At 46.9% G+C, this 20,227-nt stretch overlaps 1 protein-coding gene across 1 annotated transcript; it reads left to right on the forward strand.

Annotated features, from left to right (window-relative positions):
• The first annotated feature begins 1,911 nt into the window (after positions 1–1,911).
• Positions 1,912–18,079, forward strand: MATN3 (matrilin 3). Its single transcript, XM_024552428.3, has 7 exons — positions 1,912–2,131; positions 7,014–7,580; positions 10,017–10,142; positions 11,057–11,182; positions 13,010–13,135; positions 16,011–16,136; positions 17,898–18,079. The coding sequence occupies exons 1-7, from the start codon at positions 1,912–1,914 to the stop codon at positions 18,077–18,079; spliced, it is 1,473 nt and encodes a 490-aa protein (XP_024408196.3).
• Positions 18,080–20,227: the final 2,148 nt, after the last annotated feature.

Raw genomic sequence — 20,227 nt, forward strand, 5'->3', positions numbered from 1 at the left:
AATATGCCAAAATTGTTTGCCTTGTTAGTGTGTTTCCCTTCTGTTGGTGCTCGGGGGGGACTTCAGTAGGTTACTTAGTATATTTGATTCTAAAATTCAGGTACAGATAATGTTGAAAGATAAATGTTTAAATGTTCAGCCCCTTTTTTTAACATTTATTTTTACTGGTTTTAGAAAAACAAATTTGTTGTTAATGCATTCATTCATTCAGTCTTTTTAATATTGACGCTATTAGGGTAACTGGTTACGTAGGTGTACAGTTCTATAATTCAACAGCTGTATGTTGTGTTGAGTGTGCACCACCCAGGTCATGTCTCTTTCCATCACCTGAACCCTCTCCTGCCTCCCCCCACTCCCGTTTCTCTCCACTCTCCTTTCCCTCTGGTAATCACCATACTGTTGTCTGTCTCTGAGTTCTTTAAATCCCTTTACCTTTTTCCACCCACCTACCCTCCCTCCACCCCCTATGTTCTATGTTTGTTTGTTTGTTTTTAAGAATCACTGTTAGAGCCTATTTAAAGACATTAATTTAGAGAGAGGGGGAGGGAGAAAGGGAGAGAATGTGCTGTTGCCTCTGGTGCGCCCCCTACTGGGGATCTGGCCTGCCACCTGACTGGGAATCCAACCGCAACCCTTTGGTTCGCAGGCCTGTGCTGAATCCACTGAGCTACACCAGACTGCATTGCGCTCGTTAGTTCATTAGTATTTTTGTTGGTTAGGGTTTTTTGTTTGTTAGAGTCCTTATATAAGTGAAATCATATGGTATTTGTCGTTCTCTGACTGGCTTACTTCACTTAGCACAATATTCTTCAGGTCCGTCCATGCTGTTGCAAAGGGTGAGAGTTCCTTTTTTTTGAGCCATGTAGAATTCCATTGTGTAAATGTACCACCGCTTCTTTATTCACTCAACTACTAATGGGCCCTTGGCTGTTCTACCTTAAGCCCTTCCTTTGTGTCACCGTCCTCAGCCTCAGTAAGCAGACTCTCAAGACAACCCTAAACCCCCTGGACTGGCAGTGAAACCTTTCCTGCACAAAGTTAAGAACCCACACATTCCAGCCCTTGCCAGCGGCAGACCCGCCTCAGCCTGGTCCCTTTCCCTGACATTCTGGAGCAGAGAGAGGATGTGGGGCGGGGTGTGGGGTGGGGGGCAGCCTTTGAAGTCTGTGGGTACCGGCTGTCGGGCTAGCAGGGCGCTCCCTGGAGGCCGTATGTTTGTCTTGCTATTCTCGGTGACATACCTTTGCCCACCCCTGTAAGCTCGGTAGTGTTTGCAGATGTTTGAAGCGAGGATGAAAGCATCGCTATTCATGCTGCCCGAATCTGTGAGGCTTTATTGTCACTATTATTTTTAACCGAGAGCCCACAGCAAAACGTGGGTGCCTTGGCCGGGGAAAGGAATGTAGTGTGAGGAGCAGGATGAAGGCTGGAGGCGGGCAGAGCTGGACGGAGAGGAAAGGCGGAGCCCGCGCCTCATCGCTGGGACCCTGGGGACGGGTCAGAGGCACTCCTGCGGCCGGGGAGTGGGGTGGGGGTGGGGGGATGTCACGCCAGGCTGGTGTAGGGACAGGAGTGGAGGGTCCCCTGGGCTGGAGCCCAGGGCAGGCCCCGCCAGGGTTTTAAACCGAAGGTGCCGGCCCAGAGCCCACCCTCCCAGCCACAGCGCAGGGCGGGGCCCCGGGGTGGGGGGGGGGAGTCCGGGCACCGCCTCCCTGGCCCCGCTGCCCAGATATTTATTTGCACCGCTGGAATGTGCTGGGCGGGCTCCTTGTGGCCGGGGGCGGGGATTCACGCTCGCGGCCGCTAGGCGGGGCGGGCCCCGGGCCGCGGGACCTTTAAATCGGCCGCCCTGGCGCTGGCCCTGGCCCGTAACTGACCCAGCCAGCGAGCCACGACCAGACTCCTGACACCATGCCGCGCCGCCTCCCGGGACTGCTCCTGCTGCTCTGGCCGCTGCTGCTGCTGCCCTCCCCTGCAGCCCCCACTGCCCCCAGTCCCCTGGCCCGCCCAGGCTTCCGGAGGCTGGGGACCCATGGCCCCGGGGGCAGCCCTGGGCGCCACTCGGCTCCTGCAGTCCCCACCGGTGAACCCTATTCGGGGGCCGGCCAGTCCGGCGGGACCCGTGGCACAGGTACTGCCCGGGCTGACGGGAGAGGCGCACCAGGAGGGACACCTGGCAGCGGGCACGGAGGGCGGGAGAGGCTGGCATGGGTGGGCTGGGGCATCGATGTGTTCCCCTTCCATCCAAGCCTGAGCCATCCGTGGTGCAGGAGAAAGAATCCCCTCCCGGGCGAATCCTGTGGAGCAACTGCGGTTCAGAGGACGAAGGGAGTCAGAGGGCTAGGATTTGGGTCTCCTGAAGCTCGAACTTGGATAACTGCCCCCCTGTGATCTGAGCAGGGCAGCTGCGGGGACTGGCGCCTCAGTCCTACTTCTGCTTCAGGTGAACGAGGGCTTCCTGAGATTATGCTCTGAGTTCTCTGCAAATTGCTCCATCTCTATAGCCCCAGTTCAGTGAGCGGCAGGCTTTGTCCCCTCCTGCCAGCCCACAGGCTGCCCCAGTGTCACCCAGGATCTGGGCTGGAGTCTGGGGTCGAGGTGTGAGACCACGAAGGGAACTTGAGTTTCCCCTGGGTGCCCCCCACGTGTCTTGTAACCATCCTGGTCTCAACTTTTTTTTTTTGAAGATTTTATTTATTTTTAGAGAGTGGGGAAGGGGCAGAGAAAGAGAGGGACAGGCTACCTACCTCTTGCTGGCCTGCAACTGGGGACCCAGCCTGCAGCCCATGTGCCCTGACTGGGGATTGAACATGGAGTCTTTCTGTTTGCAGGCCCGCACTCAACCCAGCGAGACACCAGCCAGAGCGTGAAGCTGATTCTTTTTTTTTTTTTTTAAGATTTTATTTCTTTATTTTTAGAGAGATGGAAAGGGAGGGAGACGGAGAGGGAGAGAAACATCCTTGCTGGTGCCTCTCACATGCCCCCAGCCTGGGACCTGGCCTGCAACCCAGTCGTGTGTCCTGACTGGGAATTGAACTGGTGACCCTCCAGTTCACAGGCCAGCACTCAAAATCCACTGAGCCACACCAGCCAGGTCAGCTGCTGTTCTGCCCCTGACCACATGTTCTGCTTCAACTGACTGGGCCCCAATTCCAACCTGTGTTCCCCTTGGTCCTCAAACACCCAAAACACTTTGGGTCTTTGGCGAACAATTCCATTTCCTTTTTGAGTCAGTAGTTGATTCCTGTGGCAGAAAAAGGCCCTAGAGCAGTGGAGCCAAAGGGACCCAGGAGTCGGTCATCTCCTACAATCCCAAGAGCAAGTACAGGACACTGAGGCTTGTCAAACTGAAGGGCCCCAGCCAATCAGTGTTAGAGCCCAGAATAAAACTCAGGGCTGTGACATCCGGGCAAGGGTCTTTCTGCTGCTCTTAATATGGTTTATGTAAGGTTTAATCTTCACCACCAAAAGTCCAGCTTCAGTCTTGCTGGAGAGAGGCTGCACCAAACTGTTTCTGGGTATCCAGTCTCGTCTGGCCAGTGATGCTGCCTGCCTCAGGTTGCTTCGTGTTGTCTCTCCCCTCCTGGACCTTTCTGGGTAACGCTGAGAGAGAACCCAGGGATTCTCTCCTGCACCAGCCCCAGTGGGCTGGATTTGAAATGGCGACAGCATTTCAAAAGTGAGCCAGGAAGTGCCAGGGCCCACAAGGGGTAAATTCAGCTGGTTGCTCCTGGCCAAGAACAGGGATAAAGCCTTTCCTCTAGAAGTTATTCTTCCCTCTGGTCCTGACCCACCTCCCTTGGGAATGGGTCTGGGAGAGGGAAGAAGGATTTCGCGGGGGACGGCCATGTTCCCCCTAAGCAGCACTTGTCCTTTATTACCTGGAGTCCAAACTGATCTTGAATGATGATCCTTTAATTAGTATCACATTCACTCTTTTCCGAGGTCCTTCCTTTTCCGATTCCTTTGACATTCCTTAGAAATTCCTCAGCTTTGTAATTGAAATTGCTAAGCTTGGCAATGGGCTTTTATTTTTAGCATAACTCAGAATTTGGCAGTATCGTGAGTATGGAAACATTTTGGGAAATTCAGATTCTCACTTTCTTGGTTTCTTTTTTGAGGGAGGCGGGCGGGTGGTGCGGTGCCTGGTAGGGGAGGTGGTGGCTGCTGGGGGGATGACAGTTTCTTGGTTCTGAGAATCAAAGGGCTGCTATCAGAAAAGGAGAGTGAGGTTCACAAACAACGATGGGGCAACTAGTAATTTCCAGGGAGATACGGCTCGTAGGATTTCCTGCCATCCCAGGCCAGCCCCCTGCATTAGTTTTCTATGGCTGCTGTAATAAGTTACCATAAAATCAGTGGCTTAAAAACAATACATTGTCTGAGAGTTCTGTAGATCAGAAGTCTCACTGGACTAACATTAAGGTGTCCGCAGGGCTGTGTTCCTTTTGGGAGGATCCAGGGGTGAATTTGTTTCCTTGCCTTTTTCAGATTGTACAGGCTGCCCTCATTTCTTGGCTCGTGGCCTTTTCCCTCTATTTTCTAAGCCACCGAAGGCAAGTTGGGTCCTTCTCACATGTTGTCGCTCTGACCTCCTCTTCTGCCTCCCTCCTTCACTTTTACGGAGCCTGGTAACACTGGGCTCATAACTTTTCCATCCAGGGCCTTTTCCTTAATCACACCAGAGAAGTCTCTTTTGTCGTGTGAAGTGACCTACTTACTGTTTCTGAGAATCAGGACCTGGACATCTTTGTGGGGGGGGAGCATTTTTCTAGCCCCCGCCCCCATAACTTCACCTGGAGGATTCCGTGTGAAACACCAAGTGGAGAAGGAAGGAATCAGCACGTTTACTTATGAGAACATAACCTTGACATTGGTAAGGACACCATTTGGGTGCTGGTGAAAGCACCGTCAAAGGTGGGGTTCACACCAGCTCGCAAGTCTCCTTTTACTGCAGTTAGGCAAAAACACCTCCATCCGTCTCTGGGAAGGGTTTTCAGCACGGGCCTTCTCCCTTGCTCCTGATCCGTTGTCACCAAGGGGTGAAGTGAAATATGGAGTGGTTTTTTTCTTTAAAAGGACTTAATTCCTTTTGACTTAACTAAATACACGACATGCAGCCTATTTCAGGCTGGTGGCTGAATGTCAACAAGCAGGATGTTTACTAGGTACACGAGATAATGTTGATTTTGGTGATGGAAAACGTCGTTGCCTCAGAGAGAGGCAACCTCAGAGGGAAAAGCCCCCTGGGCTGGGAGTCGGGAAACCTGTAGTCCAATCCCTGTTCTACGGCTTTCTAGCTCTCACGCCTCCCCGAGACTCAGGCTTCTTCCCTGCACAATCCGTCCAAAGGCAACCTCTGCACCTCTGACTTCACAGAGTTGTTGTGTTGGTGCCTTCCGTCTCTGAGGTGTTAACGATCGATCGTAGGATATTGTTTATTTCTTATGAATATCTCCAGGCAGCAGAATAAAAACAAATGGATACTTTTCAGTTTTTAAAAGAACTCTAGAGAGAGATGTAATTCCTATCCCACACAGGACTTTTCTCTGTCACGAACTGCTTAGCCTAGGAATTCCTTGGGAGCCCACCTTTTCCCCTACTCACTGGAGTAGAGTGCCTCAGAGTAGCATCAACTTCCAGCCCCTGCTAGGAAGAGAAAGAGCTTTGATTGGCACTTCATGTTCAGGGATCTTATTTCCATTTAGGACTTGGTGTATATGATGAGTGTGTATTTGCGTATTGGGAGAGAAGGAGGAATGATTTGAAAAAAGACATTTAGTGACTGGCTTCTCTTTTAGCCAGTCCTGACTTTTGGACTTGATATTGGCAGCTAGGAGAGGGAGGGGTATAGAATGAGATTGGCAGGAAAGGGTAAGAGAGTAGAGCTGAGCCCTTGCCCTGTGGCTCGGTTGGTTGGAGCAAGAAAGTTTAACAGGTGAGCCTTCGTTGGGTGGCTTGGTTGGTTGGAGCATTATCCCCATACACCAAGAGGATGCGAGTTCAATCCCTGGTCAGGGCACATACTTGCATCACAGGTTCGATTCCAGTCAGGGCATGTACGGGAGGCAACCGATCTCATGTCGATGTTTTTCCCTCTCTTTCTCTCCCCCTCCCACTCTCTCTAAAATCAAAAATTATATCCTCGGGTGAGGATTAAGTAAAAAAAGAGAAAGTACAAATAAAAAAGTGTATCGTGTTACTACAATGCTTTTTTCAGTGCAGGAAGGATGCAAATTTCTCAAAGGCAGGGAATATGGTTTCTTTGCTTTTGTAGCCCCAGGGCTTAATACAGGGGAGGCCCTCGAAAAGTTGTGGTAAATGGAAAAATGAAAGAGAGGTGGCTAACAGCTGGGTAGGGCAGTGGGTTAGATACCAAGTCGCAATCTTTGCTTCTTAAAATAAGAGAATTGGCCACAAAGTTGGAAGTGTAATTAGCATGGATCAGATTAGTTGTCATCCTTCTCCCCACTTTCAGCCTAGCTCAGACAGGTTGGGCCCTGGAGCTCACTACACATGCATCATTGGCCAGGCAGGGGGAGATTCAGGGCTGGTCTGGAGCAGTGTTCACCCCTGTGGAAGTGGGCAGGGTAGAGTGTAGTGTGGCTGCCCACACAGTTCACCTTTCCAACAGTTCAGGGACACTTTGTTCCATTGCCTCAGATGGCCAAAGTGCCCAAGAGGGGTCTAGGATGCTTTCATTCCTGAGAGTCAAGAGGAACTTTGAGAAAAAAACTTGAAGCAGAGGGCTCAGCCAGCCCCCAGGTGAGGTATTTGAGGACACCTCACCCCTCTGTGGGAATTTTCACTAGGTAATTCTGAAGGCCTAGGTGCTTTCAAAACCCAGAGGGCCATGGGCTTGGGAAAGAGCAGACAGTGCGGCATTTGGAGGTGGGGATGCTGCCTTGTCGGCCTCTAGTCCCAGAACATTCTGGGTATGAGCCATGGCCCCGTTTCTGACTGTGCTCAGATCACTGCTTAGTCACTTCTGTTCCCCACACCCTTCCTTGCAGGTGTTTGCAAGAGCAGGCCCTTGGACTTGGTGTTCATCATCGATAGTTCCCGCAGTGTACGGCCTTTGGAGTTTACCAAAGTGAAAACCTTTGTCTCCCGGATCATCGACACCCTGGACATCGGGGCGGCGGACACGCGGGTGGCACTGGTGAACTACGCCAGCACCGTGAAGATCGAGTTCCATCTCCAGAACCACTCAGATATGCAGTCCCTGAAACAAGCCGTGGCGAGGGTCACACCCCTGTCTACAGGCACCATGTCGGGCCTGGCCATCCAAACAGCGATGGAGAAAGCCTTCGCAGTGGAGGCCGGGGCTCGCGGGCCCAGCTCCAACATCCCTAAGGTAGCCATCATCGTGACGGATGGGCGGCCGCAGGACCAGGTGAACGAGGTGGCGGCTCGGGCGCGGGCGGCCGGTATTGAGCTCTACGCCGTGGGCGTGGGCCGGGCAGACATGGAGTCGCTCAAGATGATCGCCAGTGAGCCCCTGGACGAGCACGTGTTCTACGTGGAGACCTACGGGGTCATTGAGAAACTTTCCTCCAGATTCCAGGAAACCTTTTGCGGTAAGTCTTTGCTTCCAACTAGAAAGGATGTTATAGTCCTACATTATGAATCCTAAGAAAAAGCGAATTCTTTTCTTTCTTTCTCCTTTTTTTTTTTTGGTGGAAATTTTATGGAAAACTTAAATACAAGCAATGCTTTTTTACAGTGCTTAGGAATATAGAGCTGCCTTATATATAACTTGGTTTGCTCATAAAAATCTCCATGTTTGCATTAGAAGTGGGAAGGTTGGAAATATCCAGGATAAATGACCCTACTGTTCCCTGATGGGGTTAGAGCAAAAGAAAAACAAAACATTCAGTATGCTGCTCTTCTCCCCTCTGCCCAGCGCTACGTTTTCCCCAGACACTTCCTTTAGCTCCACCATATCTAGAGTTCACAGAACTCTGCGTATTTTCCTGCAGAGCACAGGGCCCCCCGCATCTGTCCACACAAGGATCAGCCGGCCTCTGTTCCAGCGTGTGTAGTGACCACTCTAGTGTTCAGGTTCGGCTCTCTCTCTGATTATTCTTTGTGGAGAGGCAGGATTAGGAATTAGGGAGACCGGGATTTCAGCTCACTTCACAGGGGGAAGGAGCAGGGTTTGTTTTGTTGTTTTAAGTCATTGTGTTACTGCCCTTCTAATCTCTTCCTTTAGGATGGAGTTTGAAATTAGAATTTTTAGCATGAACTAGCCAAATCCAGAATATGAATCCATCTGAGGCTGGAGTTTATTGTCAGTCCCTGATCAGAATTAGGAATGTGGGACTTATACTACTATATTCTTTTAATTTTATTTTTAAACTTAATTATTTTTCTGTCTACTTATATATATCTATCATCATGCTTTATTTATTTTTTTCTTTTTATCATTTGGAAATAATCTTTTGAAGCCCTCTAATGGAGTTCTCCAAGCAGGTGTGGACAGTGTTTGGTTTAGGTGAATTTTAAAATGCAGATACCTTATACTATATAATCCATTCCACATTTATTTATTTAATATACATTTACTGATCACTGTTGATACAAAGATGAAGTTAGTCCCTCCCTACCATCAAGCAACAGTCAGGGGGTGGGTCTGAGGCAAACAAGTGAACCCATGATCAATCACAACTGTGTATTTCAAGGGGACTTTATCTACATTAATGGGAAACTCAGCAATCACCCGTTTGTCTGGAAATGGAGATGACGTCTTGGTCTGGAGCAGAGTCTGGCTTCATCTCAGCCAGACCTGGCTAGGATCCCCTTGTCTGTCCTGTCCTGGGACACTGGGCTTTCACAGGCTGCCATTGGCTTTGGGGGCATCTGTTTGGCATTGACTGGTTTCCCAGAGGAAAAGGGCTTTCTTTCTCCTACGAAGCCCGCTGTGCTCGTGGGTGAGAGCTTCTCCGGAGAGGCGCTGGTCTGTGGCAAAGTTGGGTCTCACAGCTAGCACCTGGGGTTGGGCTTCAAGGCCATAAAGTAACAAGTGGTGAGTGGCCACCTTTTCCTTCTGGTACAAAAGACCTACTTGTTTGGGGGGGGGAAATGCGCTGTCTTTGGAAAAAAGGACTGAGGAGCAGCTTCTTGTAGTCCACGGACTGGAAAGATCATTCCATGAAAAGGCTCTTCTTGGGGAAATATTAGCCTTGTCCTGTGGCCAAAGCAGTGGAAGCCGGGTTACCTGCCACAGGGGTGCCAGCCTCCTCCAACAGGCTTCCTTGGTTTCTCAGAAATGACTAAATTCATTGATTCTTCTTTCAAAACATCTCACTAGGAAAAAATCCAATGAGATATAAATGGCTATAGAAGCGAAAAGATGAAGACAAATTCTAGCTCATATAGTCTTATTTACATTGTTCTTTTTACCTGTTTATATATAGTGTGAGTTTATTCTATTTACTGATATGAGAGGCCATGAAGTTTCATGTTTAAATTTGCTACATATTCGGAAATCAGTTACCTGCACCGACCTTCACCATTTGCAAGTTCGTATATGCATTGCTCCCCAAGTGTGAGTGAGTTGCAGACCTAGAGCAATGCGCCAGCATGTGAATTCTGTTTAGACACAAACTATAGAATCTTGGAAACCAGATTGTGACTGCAGTGGGCCGGTTAGCTCACAGAACTTCGGAAATACATTATTGTTCTCCCCGTATCTGGCTTTGGGGAAGCAAAGTTTTTTTCATGGGTAGGGGGATAAGTTGAATAAATATCAAATTACCTGACCCATGTACATGCTTGGCTTCAGCTCCAAATTAAAAATTCTCTTCCTGTTTTGAGAAAGTTAATAATAAGGTCTGTGACTTAAACTTAGTAACATGACTAGTTTAAGAGTGATATTTCTAAGAGGCCAAGACTCAGAGTGAACTAAAGATAGAACTGGAAAGACACCAGAGAGCGATGTCTTTTTGACATGGGAGACACTACCCGAAATGTTGATGTGTCAACACTGACTGTTGGCAACTTCCTTTGCGCAGCGGTGGACCCGTGCGTGCTCGGCACACACGGGTGCCAGCACGTGTGTGTCAGCGACGGGGACGGCAGGCACCACTGTGAGTGCAGCCAAGGGTACTCCTTGAACGCCGATAAGAAGACATGTTCAGGTGAGGCCTGCTTACCTGGTGGGCGCTGATGAGAACTTCTGTTTGGGGACCTACTCTCCTGGTTTTGGATTGGCCTTATGCTTATCTGCTAATTGCTTTTTGGCTGGTTTACTGTTGTTTACCAACAATTTCCTCAAAAAGGAAAATGAGAAGAAAAGTGAGGTAACACATATAGTAGCTGGTTATAGTACAAAATGCCAGGTCCTTCTGAGGATTTAGAATTTTTCCTGGATTTTATTTAATTAAATAAAAAGATGCCCTTTCCACTCGGTGACCATAGATGCCCATGGCATCTAGAAGAAGAGATAGTTTAGAGAGGTCCTCACTCGTCAGGTATAGGAACACTCACACATAGTCAACCAAGAATGGGAATCAGGCCTATGTAAAACTAAAGCCCTGGGAAAATGTTTTTGAGAGGAAAACTTTGAGGTCATTTTTTTTAAAGATTTTATTTATTTATTTTTAGACAGAGGGGAAGGGAGGGAGAAAGCGAGGGAGACAAACATCAATGTGTGGTTGCCTCTCGTGCTCCCCGCACCGGGGAACCTGACCCACAACCCAGGCATGTGCCCTGACTGGGAATCGAACCAGCGACCATCTGCTTCACAGTCCAGTGCTCAATCCATTGAGCCACACCAGCCAGGGCAAAAGTTTGAGGTCATGGAATTTGTCTTACTCATTTTATGGGCCATGAATTGAGACCCACAGTGGGGAGACTTACCCATGCATGGGGTCTGCTGTTGAAGAGCCAAGACCTCAGTCAGGTCCAGCCTCCGGCCATGGTGCCTTCCTCCTGTGCTGAGCTGCTCCGAGCTGTGCACGTGTGGTCTGTGATTACTTATCTACATTTCCCTGTGTTCACACGTGTCCAATCATTTTTTAACATTTCTTTTGGTCCTGATCGTTTTTGGTAGCTATTGATAAGTGTGCTCTTAACACTCACGGCTGTGGACACATCTGCGTGAATGACGGAACTGGCTCTTATCACTGCGAGTGCTACGAAGGCTACACTTTGAACGCAGACAGGAAGACGTGCTCAGGTAAGTGGGCGAGGAGGCGTTACTATTGCTACCTCCTCGTCTACCTCGTGTCCAGGCAGGGTTGGAGGGGTAGGTCACATTGACGGGAGACTTGGTGTTTGCCTCTCTTGCCACCCTTGGCTCTTCCCACTTCTAAGTCTTGTGAGAAAAGTCAGAAGTGGCCGCGCGTGTGTATCACGGTCCCCGTGCTTAGGAGTGTCGTTCATTTCCTTCTTTCTACCGGCCTCGCAGTCCTTTCCAAAGGCTAAGGACAGTGTAGTCAGTCAAAATCACGTAACGCCCCGCAGGATATTTATTACTTACAGAGGGAAAACAGTAACTCCACAGAGGAGAAACCTGGCAGGCAGTACCCTAACCGAGGAATCGAAGTTCACTTCAACCGTAGTGACACATCGGGACATCACGCGGCTCCTGGCGCAGTGTATTGAGGGCACAGTGGGGCTTCTGTGGTCGCCTTGCTACAAATTCAGAATTGCAAGGAAACATCAGACAACCCCAGACGGGGAGGTATCCTCCAAAGTAATTTTCCAGTGTTTTCCAAAAGTGTCAAAGGCACGAAAGACAAAGAAGACAGGAAATGTTGCAGATGACGGGAGACTAGGGAGGCGTGACAGCTCAGTGCAATGTGTGACCCTGGGTTGGATCCTGCACCAGAAAAGGGACATCGGTGGAATCACTGGCAGAGCTTGAGTATTATATTAGTAGATTAGTAGTGAACTAGTCTGTAGATTAGTTAATAGTATTGTGTCATTGTTAATTTCCTGGTTAACATTTGGGGAAACTGGGTGAAGAACAGGACCTCTTTGTACTATTTTTGCAACTTTTTCCTATGCCTGAGATTATTTCAAAATGAACAGTTTAAAAAATTAAAAACAATTTAAAAACATCATGTCAGTACAGAGACTAAGCATGTTGAATGACAGTGTGGTGCTGTGCTCACTCGGCGGTCTTTGAACTCAGTTTCCCCATTTATAACAGGAGAGGGTTGAACTACATCTTCAAACTCTATGTCCTTCTGAATCTAGTATAATTAGCCACACAACCTTTGGTATCCTTCTTATTCAGCAAAAATACAAATAAACCTAAAAGGAATACTTTAGAAAGTATTGTATGAGCTACTTATATCATAAAAACTCCATGCAGATGATTCTGAAAAGGAGTTGGACAAAACAGAAGGGTAAGTATTGTGTGTGTAGGATTTTGTTTAACTTGGTGAGCTTCCAGTAAGAGAAGTAGTTCTGATGCCTTTGAAAAGATTCTAAGGGGTTCTCTTCTTACATATTTTGAGCTGCAAATAAGATTTACTTAAAAAAAAAAGATTTTACTTATTTATTTTTAGAGAGAAGGGAAGGGAAAGAGAAGGAGAGGGAGAGAAATAGCAATGTGTGGTTGCCTCTCGCACACCCCCTACCAGGGACCTGGCCTACAACCCAGGCTTGTGCCTGACTGGGAATTGAACTGGCGACCCTTTGGTTTTCAGCCTTTACTCAGTCCACTGAGCTACACCAGCCAGGGCTAAGATTTCTTTTTTTAAAAAAGGTTTTATTTATTTATTTTTAGAGAGAGGAGAAGGGGGGGAGAGAGAAAGAGGGAGAGAAGTATCAATCGGTTGCATTTTGATTGGTTGCCTTTCGCACATTCCCAGCTGGGGACCTGGCCTACAACCCAGGCTCTGACCAGGAACCGAACCCGCAAGCTCCTGGTTTTGTGGGATGATGCCCAACCCACTGAGCCACACCAGTCAGGGCTGCAGATAAGAGTTCTGTGCATAGGTGGTAAAAGGGTTTTCCATGTTTAATTTCTTTTCCCCTGGACTTCGTCTGGCAGCTCAGGATCAATGCGCTACTGGTACACATGGCTGTCAGCACCTCTGTGTGGGTGACGGAGCTGGGTCCCATCACTGTGAATGCTATGAGGGCTACACTCTGAATCCGGATAAAAAAACCTGCTCGGGTAAGGCACACTCAACAGATGTCTTTCATCCTTGGCCCTTTCTATTGCAGTGAAACCAACTTGCAATTCACCCAGAGAGAGATTCTTCAAAGTCACTTGAAGAACCGGGCTGCAGACCTTCTGCTGAGCTGATAGACTAAGGCATGCATTGCTTAGAGGGCAATGAGCTCACTAGAACCTGCAAACATAAATGACTTCAGAAAATTACTGGGAAATGGGGAGGGGGTGGGGGATAGGAGAAAAGCTCAGTGAATAGATGGTCCTTCTCCAGGAAAAATTCATCGCTCTGTACACTGGGAGCTTTTAAAGCAAATAGGAAACTTCAGAGGAAGTCAGTTGGACAGTAACTATTTGGTGTGATAGGCTGAACTGATCGTTTTCCAATTAAAACTTGGCCTGGAATTTTTCTGTAACATTAATTTTAAAGCTGGGTCGTGTTAGCAAAGGAGACTTTGTAAATGACTGAATTAGACCCACACAGATCCGCCAGGGAGCTGGAAGCCAGTCATTCCCCGACAGTTGCTAGATGATCAATCTTCAATGCCGCTGAGGCTTGGCTAGCGAGGCCATGCCAGAACAGGAATCCTCATTAATTTGATTTAAACTCTCTGGCAGAACAGGGTGGCAATTATAATCTAAAACATTCCTAAGAGAAATTCCTAGCTCTCCAGGTAGTGTTTAGTTCTGGCTTATGCAATATATATATTTATTTAAATTTTATGTGTATTTTCCTCTCCCTTGAGGAGATATATTAGGTAGCTTTCTCAAGAGGGATGAAGGAAAATGACTATCCCCAATTTCCTCCGTAAAAAATGAGATCAGTGAAAGCGTGCTGAGCACCTACTTTGTTCCCAGGACCGTGCTAAGCACATAGGGATACAAAGAGGCGAAAGTTCTGCCTCTGAGCGACCTGTGGGCTGGGTGCAAAAGAACCAATGCCTGAAGTAGGCAGAGACTGGGTAGCCAGGGAGTGGGACTGACAGTGACTCAGGGCCAGAGGTGGAGGCCTGTCAGTTGTTTTGTCCAGTGAGTGACACAGAGAGGGTGGGGCTGGAGTGGGCCTCTGAGGATGGTGACAGTTTGATGGAGGAGGAGCGGAGAGATGGAGCAGGCAAAGGGGACTGGCTCATGCTGGCTTGTTCAGGGAGGGAGGGCTGAGTCGGGTGGGGTGGGGAGGATTTGTGGCTGTACTTCTCAAATGGTTACAAGTATTCCACTTGGTGCTTTACGCTGCCAGGAACACTGAAGTCCTGGGAAAAGGAAAGGAAAACAAATTTACATCTCAACTAACAGATAGGGAATAAAATGGAACATTTTATTTAACAAAACCCACAAATTCTCAGAGGCAATTTTCAGTCGAGGCGGACTACTGGAGGAATGCTCCATTGCTCCCGCTAATGATGGCCAACATTCTTCAGTGCCTACTGTATGCGTTTGTGGTTCTAGGCATTTTAGACACACTCACACATTTGGTGCTCACAGCAACTTTCCGAGGAAACAGGCGCAGACGGATTAAGTAATGTGCCCCAGTTGCTCAGCGAGTGAGTGGCAGAGCCAGGATTTGAACACAGGCACTTACTTGCTCTGGTGGTTACGTGTGCTCTTAGACACTAAGACATACTGCCTGGTGGTGCAAAGCACAAGATAGCAAAGGGAGATAAAAGAGAAAACAAGATGGTGGCAAGTTAGTGTTTATATATTTGAGAGTAATAATGGATCCTATCTAAAGCTGGAGTTCATGCATCAGATCCTCTCTAGTGGCCTGCTTTGCCCTGGCTGGGCAGTAGGAAGGCTTGCAGATGAAATGTGGAGGCTCAGAGTGGAGGCCTGCCCAGCTATTACCTCTCGAGTTGGCTGCTAAGCTGGGAGGAAGGGAACCATAAAACTTCCTGTTACCAGGCGTTTTGCTGGAACAACTTGAGTTGTAGTGATGGAGTTGGAAAGACACTTTATAGATAGATCACACACGGCCTGGCCTTTCACGCGGAGCACTTTTAGAGGCAATAGTGAGCCATGGAAGGTTTTTGGGCATGAAGCGACACTTAAGAGGAGACTTAGAGGGGAACAAATGAACACCTTTGGGCCCTGAGATGACAGAGGAAGAAGCTGTGTCTTTCAGGAGGCCTTTTTGCCTTTGCTCTGAGCTGTGGTTTTCACTCGTCTTAGGTCACTTGGGCCACGGGGCTAGGATAGCACTGTTGTCTGCTCCCCACTCGAATTTGGGCAAACTGTCTCCCTCCATGAAATGTATTCATTTGTGAGAGATAATAAATACGTCACTGTCCAATCATACACCTCATCATCATCATCATCATCATCACCATCATCGTTTTTCTCTGTGTGTGTGTGTGCAGGTCAGTTTTCTCTGTCCCACTTTGGAAGCTGTCAAGGGCAGGCCCTTGGTCATTGGAGTCCTTTCTGTGCAGCGTCAGATTTAGCTCCATGGGTAGGTGGGTCCCTAATAACAATTTTGGTGAGGGGGGAGAACCACGGATAGCTGGAGATGTTGGACGCATTGGTGGTCATCAGGCAAGGCTGACGGTGAGTTCTGGAATAGAATCGGGACTCCTTGCAGCCCCAGGGCTGCGGGTAGGAAAACAGAGAAGGGCCCCCCTGGCCAGATATCGGCCAGAAATGAAAAGGAAAGGGGTGTATGCAATAAAAGGTGGGGCAGAGGGGAGGTGAGATGAGGGACAGGAAAACAGGTTTTCTTCTTCCAGAACGTGGGGGACCTGCTGCTGATGACTGAAGGATTCGCCCTCAACATGCTCGACAGGTGCTGGGGCCAAAGCAAAGCTTTTTTCTCCCGGAAGTCTGTGTTTTGTCTCCTGTTGTAATTTGTGACTGTTTTCTTCCCTGCACCACCCCCGGTCAGTTGGTGACAAGTGTGCCCTGGGCTCTCACGGTTGCCAGCACATTTGTGTGAGTGACGGCCCGGCGTCCTACCACTGCGATTGTTACACTGGCTTCACCCTGAATGAAGACAAGAGGACGTGCTCAGGTAAAGACTGCCCCTCTTCTCCTGTTTCATTTGGTAGGACAGCCTTGGGGCAAGCGTTTCTCTCTCCAAGTCTCTTCCGCAAGCCCCTTCTTGCGGTCTGAATCCTCCAGGGGGTCCCAGTCGGCATCAGTAGGAAACAGTTCTTCTCCTCCTGCCAGGGAGTCTTCCCTCCTTGATCCGGTTCCATCCTCTCTCTCTCTTTAATTCGCAAGAAAAATCAGTCGTGGGCCTTTTTTCTACTCCTGGAAGATGGGGATTCGGCCTGATTTGTAATGGTGTAGGCTCTGACTTCATTTGCTTAGATTCACCGATTTATTCGTTAGCAACTGTTCATGGAGGTACTCTTATACGTCGAGTACTCTAATTAGGTCCTGAGGAAGGGGCTGGAGGCAGACCAGTGTTCGTACTTAGCAATGTACTGTATAAGTCTTGCACTTCTTTTCTTACATTTATTCCCGAATCTTTTATTCTTTTTGATGCTATTGTGAATGGATCCATCTGTCAACTTTCCATGGAGCTATATTGCAGTTGTCCAATTTTCTATGGGGATTTTTAATTAGAACATCCCACTGAGCCTCTGCCATCACAGCGCTCATAGTCTATCAGTCCAGATACGCTAAAAAAGTGTCCTAAGTCACTGATTGAGATGGGATTTGAGCTGGCCATCCCTAAGAGGTTCAGTAGGATTTGGACAGGTAGGTAGATTACGTGTAATCAAGTCAGTCCTCGGTCCCCCAGCCCTCTGTCATATCTTTGTAGAATTTAGGGGAAATGTGGGAGCAAAGGGCCCCTCCCTGTCCTCAGGCAGTAGTGCCGCTCAGTTGGAGGATTACATGCCAGTCTTCAGACCTGGGAAGTTACTCTTATTTCTCTGAGGCAACTTGAGGGGCTCTGGTATTGAGTAGGAATGGCTGCCTCATTGAATTACAGAAAAGGACAGGAGTTAGCATTATTGTTCTCCCAGGTTCTTTGCTTAAATGTCAATACAACTTTTAGTTCCAAAGTATCTATGGGCAAGAACTAGAACTCTCAATTTAAACAAGTCAGTAGAATAATTGTCCATATAGGAAACCAGGAGTTATCTATTTTTTAAAAAAGATTTTATTTATTTGTTTTTTTAGAGAGAGAAGGAAGGAAGAAAAAGAGGGAGACATCAGTGTGTGAGATACATTGATCAGCTGCCTCTCACACCACCCCCCACTTGGGGCCTGGCCCACAACCCAGGCATGTGCCCTGACTGGGAATCAAACCTGTGACCTTTAGGTTCACAGGCGGGCACTTAATCCACTGAGCCACACCAGCCAGGGTAAATTATCTAGTTTTAATTCTTGAAGTATTTTGGCCACACAAATACAGGTTTCCCTCATTTTCATTTTTTAATGAGGATACAATATCGTAAGATTAATTGTCTTATCTATGCATTCATGGCTTCCTGCTATACTGTCCTTTTAAAATTTTACTTTCTATCATGGAAAATTTCAGACAGTCACAAAAGTATAGAGAAAATCTAATGAGTTCACATATAACCATCACCCAACTTTGGCAGTGTAAACTCATCTCCAACATTTCCTAATTCAATTTCTTCTGTGATAGTAACATTCTGAAGTATTTCCTCCTCTTTCTGTGCGCCCTTATATCCTTTCACCTTCCAGAAAATGCATTCCGGTAAGTCTTAAAAAATGAACTATAGAATTGCAGATTTCCTGATTTGCTGTGACTTCCAATTAGCTGTAACATTTCATGTACTGTCATTGTCACCAGCCATTGAAGAAGCACGAAGACTCATCTCCACAGAAGATGCCTGTGGATGTGAAGCCACACTCACATTCCAGGAGAAGGTCAGCTCCTACCTGCAGAGACTGAACACCAAAAATATCCTTTCTGGAAGGTTCTCTGCTGCTGCTGAAAGCCAGCCTAGGTACTATAATGAGCCAAACATTTAGGGTCTTCCACAGGATAAGGACCCTCCCTATTCATTAAGTTTTAAGATGAGCAATAGTAATACTGTAGAGCTTTTATGTTTTAGAGTTCCTTTTAAATGTTTTAAGAGACTTCCCTTATTTAATATTTACAAGTAAAAGCTACCTATTTCTTTCTCTGGTGTTTTTCCATAGCAGTAGAAGAGCTCCTAATTGAGCTGTTATGAACAGATGGAGCTATTATGCTCTGATTTCTTAATATGGCTTCTTAGTTCAGAATCTGTACCTGCTCAGAGCGAGGCAGCTGATGAGTGGGCTGCGAGAGCGCAGCTGACAGACACAGGGCTGTGTGCGCTGGCCAGCCAGGGGGTCACGAGGCAGATTTGAAGCGTAATATGGCGCCACCTCCAAAACTTCCAAAATCAGTTCTTTGGCCAGAGTTGTAATTCAGGAAAGGTACTATTCCTTAGCACGGCGCAAGTTAACAACACTGTTCCTAGGGATCTGAGAGGAATGGAATTCAGATTGTGACAGGGATACCTCGGGGCATGCAGAGATTTTCAAGGGGTCTGTGTGTGTGCGGTGGGGGGGCCAGAAAGTTTTAAAGGGATCAGTTTCCAAATCCTTCACTTCCTTAAATGGATCTGCCTAAAATGCTGCTTGGAGTTGGTGGGCGTTCTCTCTCCCACCTCTCACTTCCGAATCACCTTTCTGCTAACTTTCCACAAGAAAGGCACACCTCTCAGGCAGCCTGCATCTCCCTAAGGTGAATTTCTTGGGAAGGTGAAATCTCCAGAGAGCCAACAAAGGCACAGTTCAACAGTTTTTTAAACCAGTGCTTCATAAACACTTCTCCCCCAACCCATTCCATCGAGAGACACCTTTTCAATTAAATTTTACCTTGTATTTTTAATGATTTTACATCAAAATTTGTAACTTATTTGTTGTTCAGATCCATTATATGCTCATAATAGTTGTGATTATAATCCAATCCAGATGATTAAGAAAAGTTGGGACCTTATGGTCGAGAAAATTAATTGAAAGGTAATTTCAATATAAACGTGTGTGCTCGTTTGTGTAAGTTTACGTCAGAGAAGTATATAGAGTGATCAAGAAAAGGTTTCCAAGGTTCAAAGTAGAATAAAATTCTGTGGAGAAAGTAGAAAGGAAATACAAATTATTTTATTTTAAATATTTTATTTTAGAAGAATGATACTAGGTGTCAATTCAGTATGGGATACATTTGAAAGATTGATATAAATTTTATTTTCAAGTACTTACTTCTTTTTAGGGAGAGGGGAAGGAAGGGAGAAAGGGAGAGAAACATAAGTGTGTGAGAGATACATTGATCGGTTGCATGTGCCCCAGCTGGACACGGGACCTGCAGCCCAGGCATGTGCCCTGACCTGGAATCAAACCGATGACCCTGTGCTTTGCTGGATGATGCTCAACCAACTGAGCCATGCTGGTCAGGGCTAAATTTTATTTCAGAGTCAGTATTTATAACAGCAGAAATTGCATATTTTGTAACTAAAACTTATGATGAAAATTTTCATATAATTTCAATATGCATAAGGGATCACTTATTTGTCAAATTATTTTAGGAGACATATGGGCACAAGTGTTTGAAGACTACTGCTTATATTATGCTTTCTAAAGAAAATAATTTCTGAGTTTTAGATTACATTACATTTTTGATGGCAAACAATTTCACTTTTTTAAAATTCACAGTAGAATGTAATCATTTTCTTTTATTTTGTATCAAAGTGTTTGAACGTGTGTTTATCTTTTCTAATGTCTAAAAATAAACGGTGTTAGCCTTAACAACTACCCACTTGATGACATTTTGGAGAAGCTGCAGGCAAATGAGTATGGACAAATACATCGTTGAATTGCTTAAAATTTTCACCTGGAAATATGGAGATTTGGCATATTTAATACTTTGGCACATCGCAATGTTCCTGCTAGTATTCTGCCATTACAAATGCTTGGGTATTACTGGACAAGTAGTTTGAGGATCTTCTAGACAATCAATATGATTCTTCTAAAGAAATAAATGTCCAGATCCTTATTAAAAGCAAACTTTAGTGTCTCTAAACGACTGTGAAAATAGAATGAAAAGTTTAATGTTTCTTTATTTACTAATTGAGCCATTTAATTTTTTTCAGTTCC

The sequence above is a fragment of the Desmodus rotundus genome, chromosome 5 (assembly GCF_022682495.2).
Source record: "Desmodus rotundus isolate HL8 chromosome 5, HLdesRot8A.1, whole genome shotgun sequence".
Lineage (NCBI taxonomy): Eukaryota > Metazoa > Chordata > Mammalia > Chiroptera > Phyllostomidae > Desmodus > Desmodus rotundus.

Coding starts and splice junctions, on each gene's coding strand:
- MATN3 (XM_024552428.3), top strand. CDS start 1,912: ATGCCGCGCCGCCTCCCGGGACTGCTCCTGCTGCTCTGGCCGCTGCTG. Junction 11,183..13,009: donor AGACAGGAAGACGTGCTCAG/GTAAGTGGGCGA, acceptor TTCGTCTGGCAG/CTCAGGATCAATGCGCTACT. Junction 16,137..17,897: donor AGACAAGAGGACGTGCTCAG/GTAAAGACTGCC, acceptor CATTGTCACCAG/CCATTGAAGAAGCACGAAGA.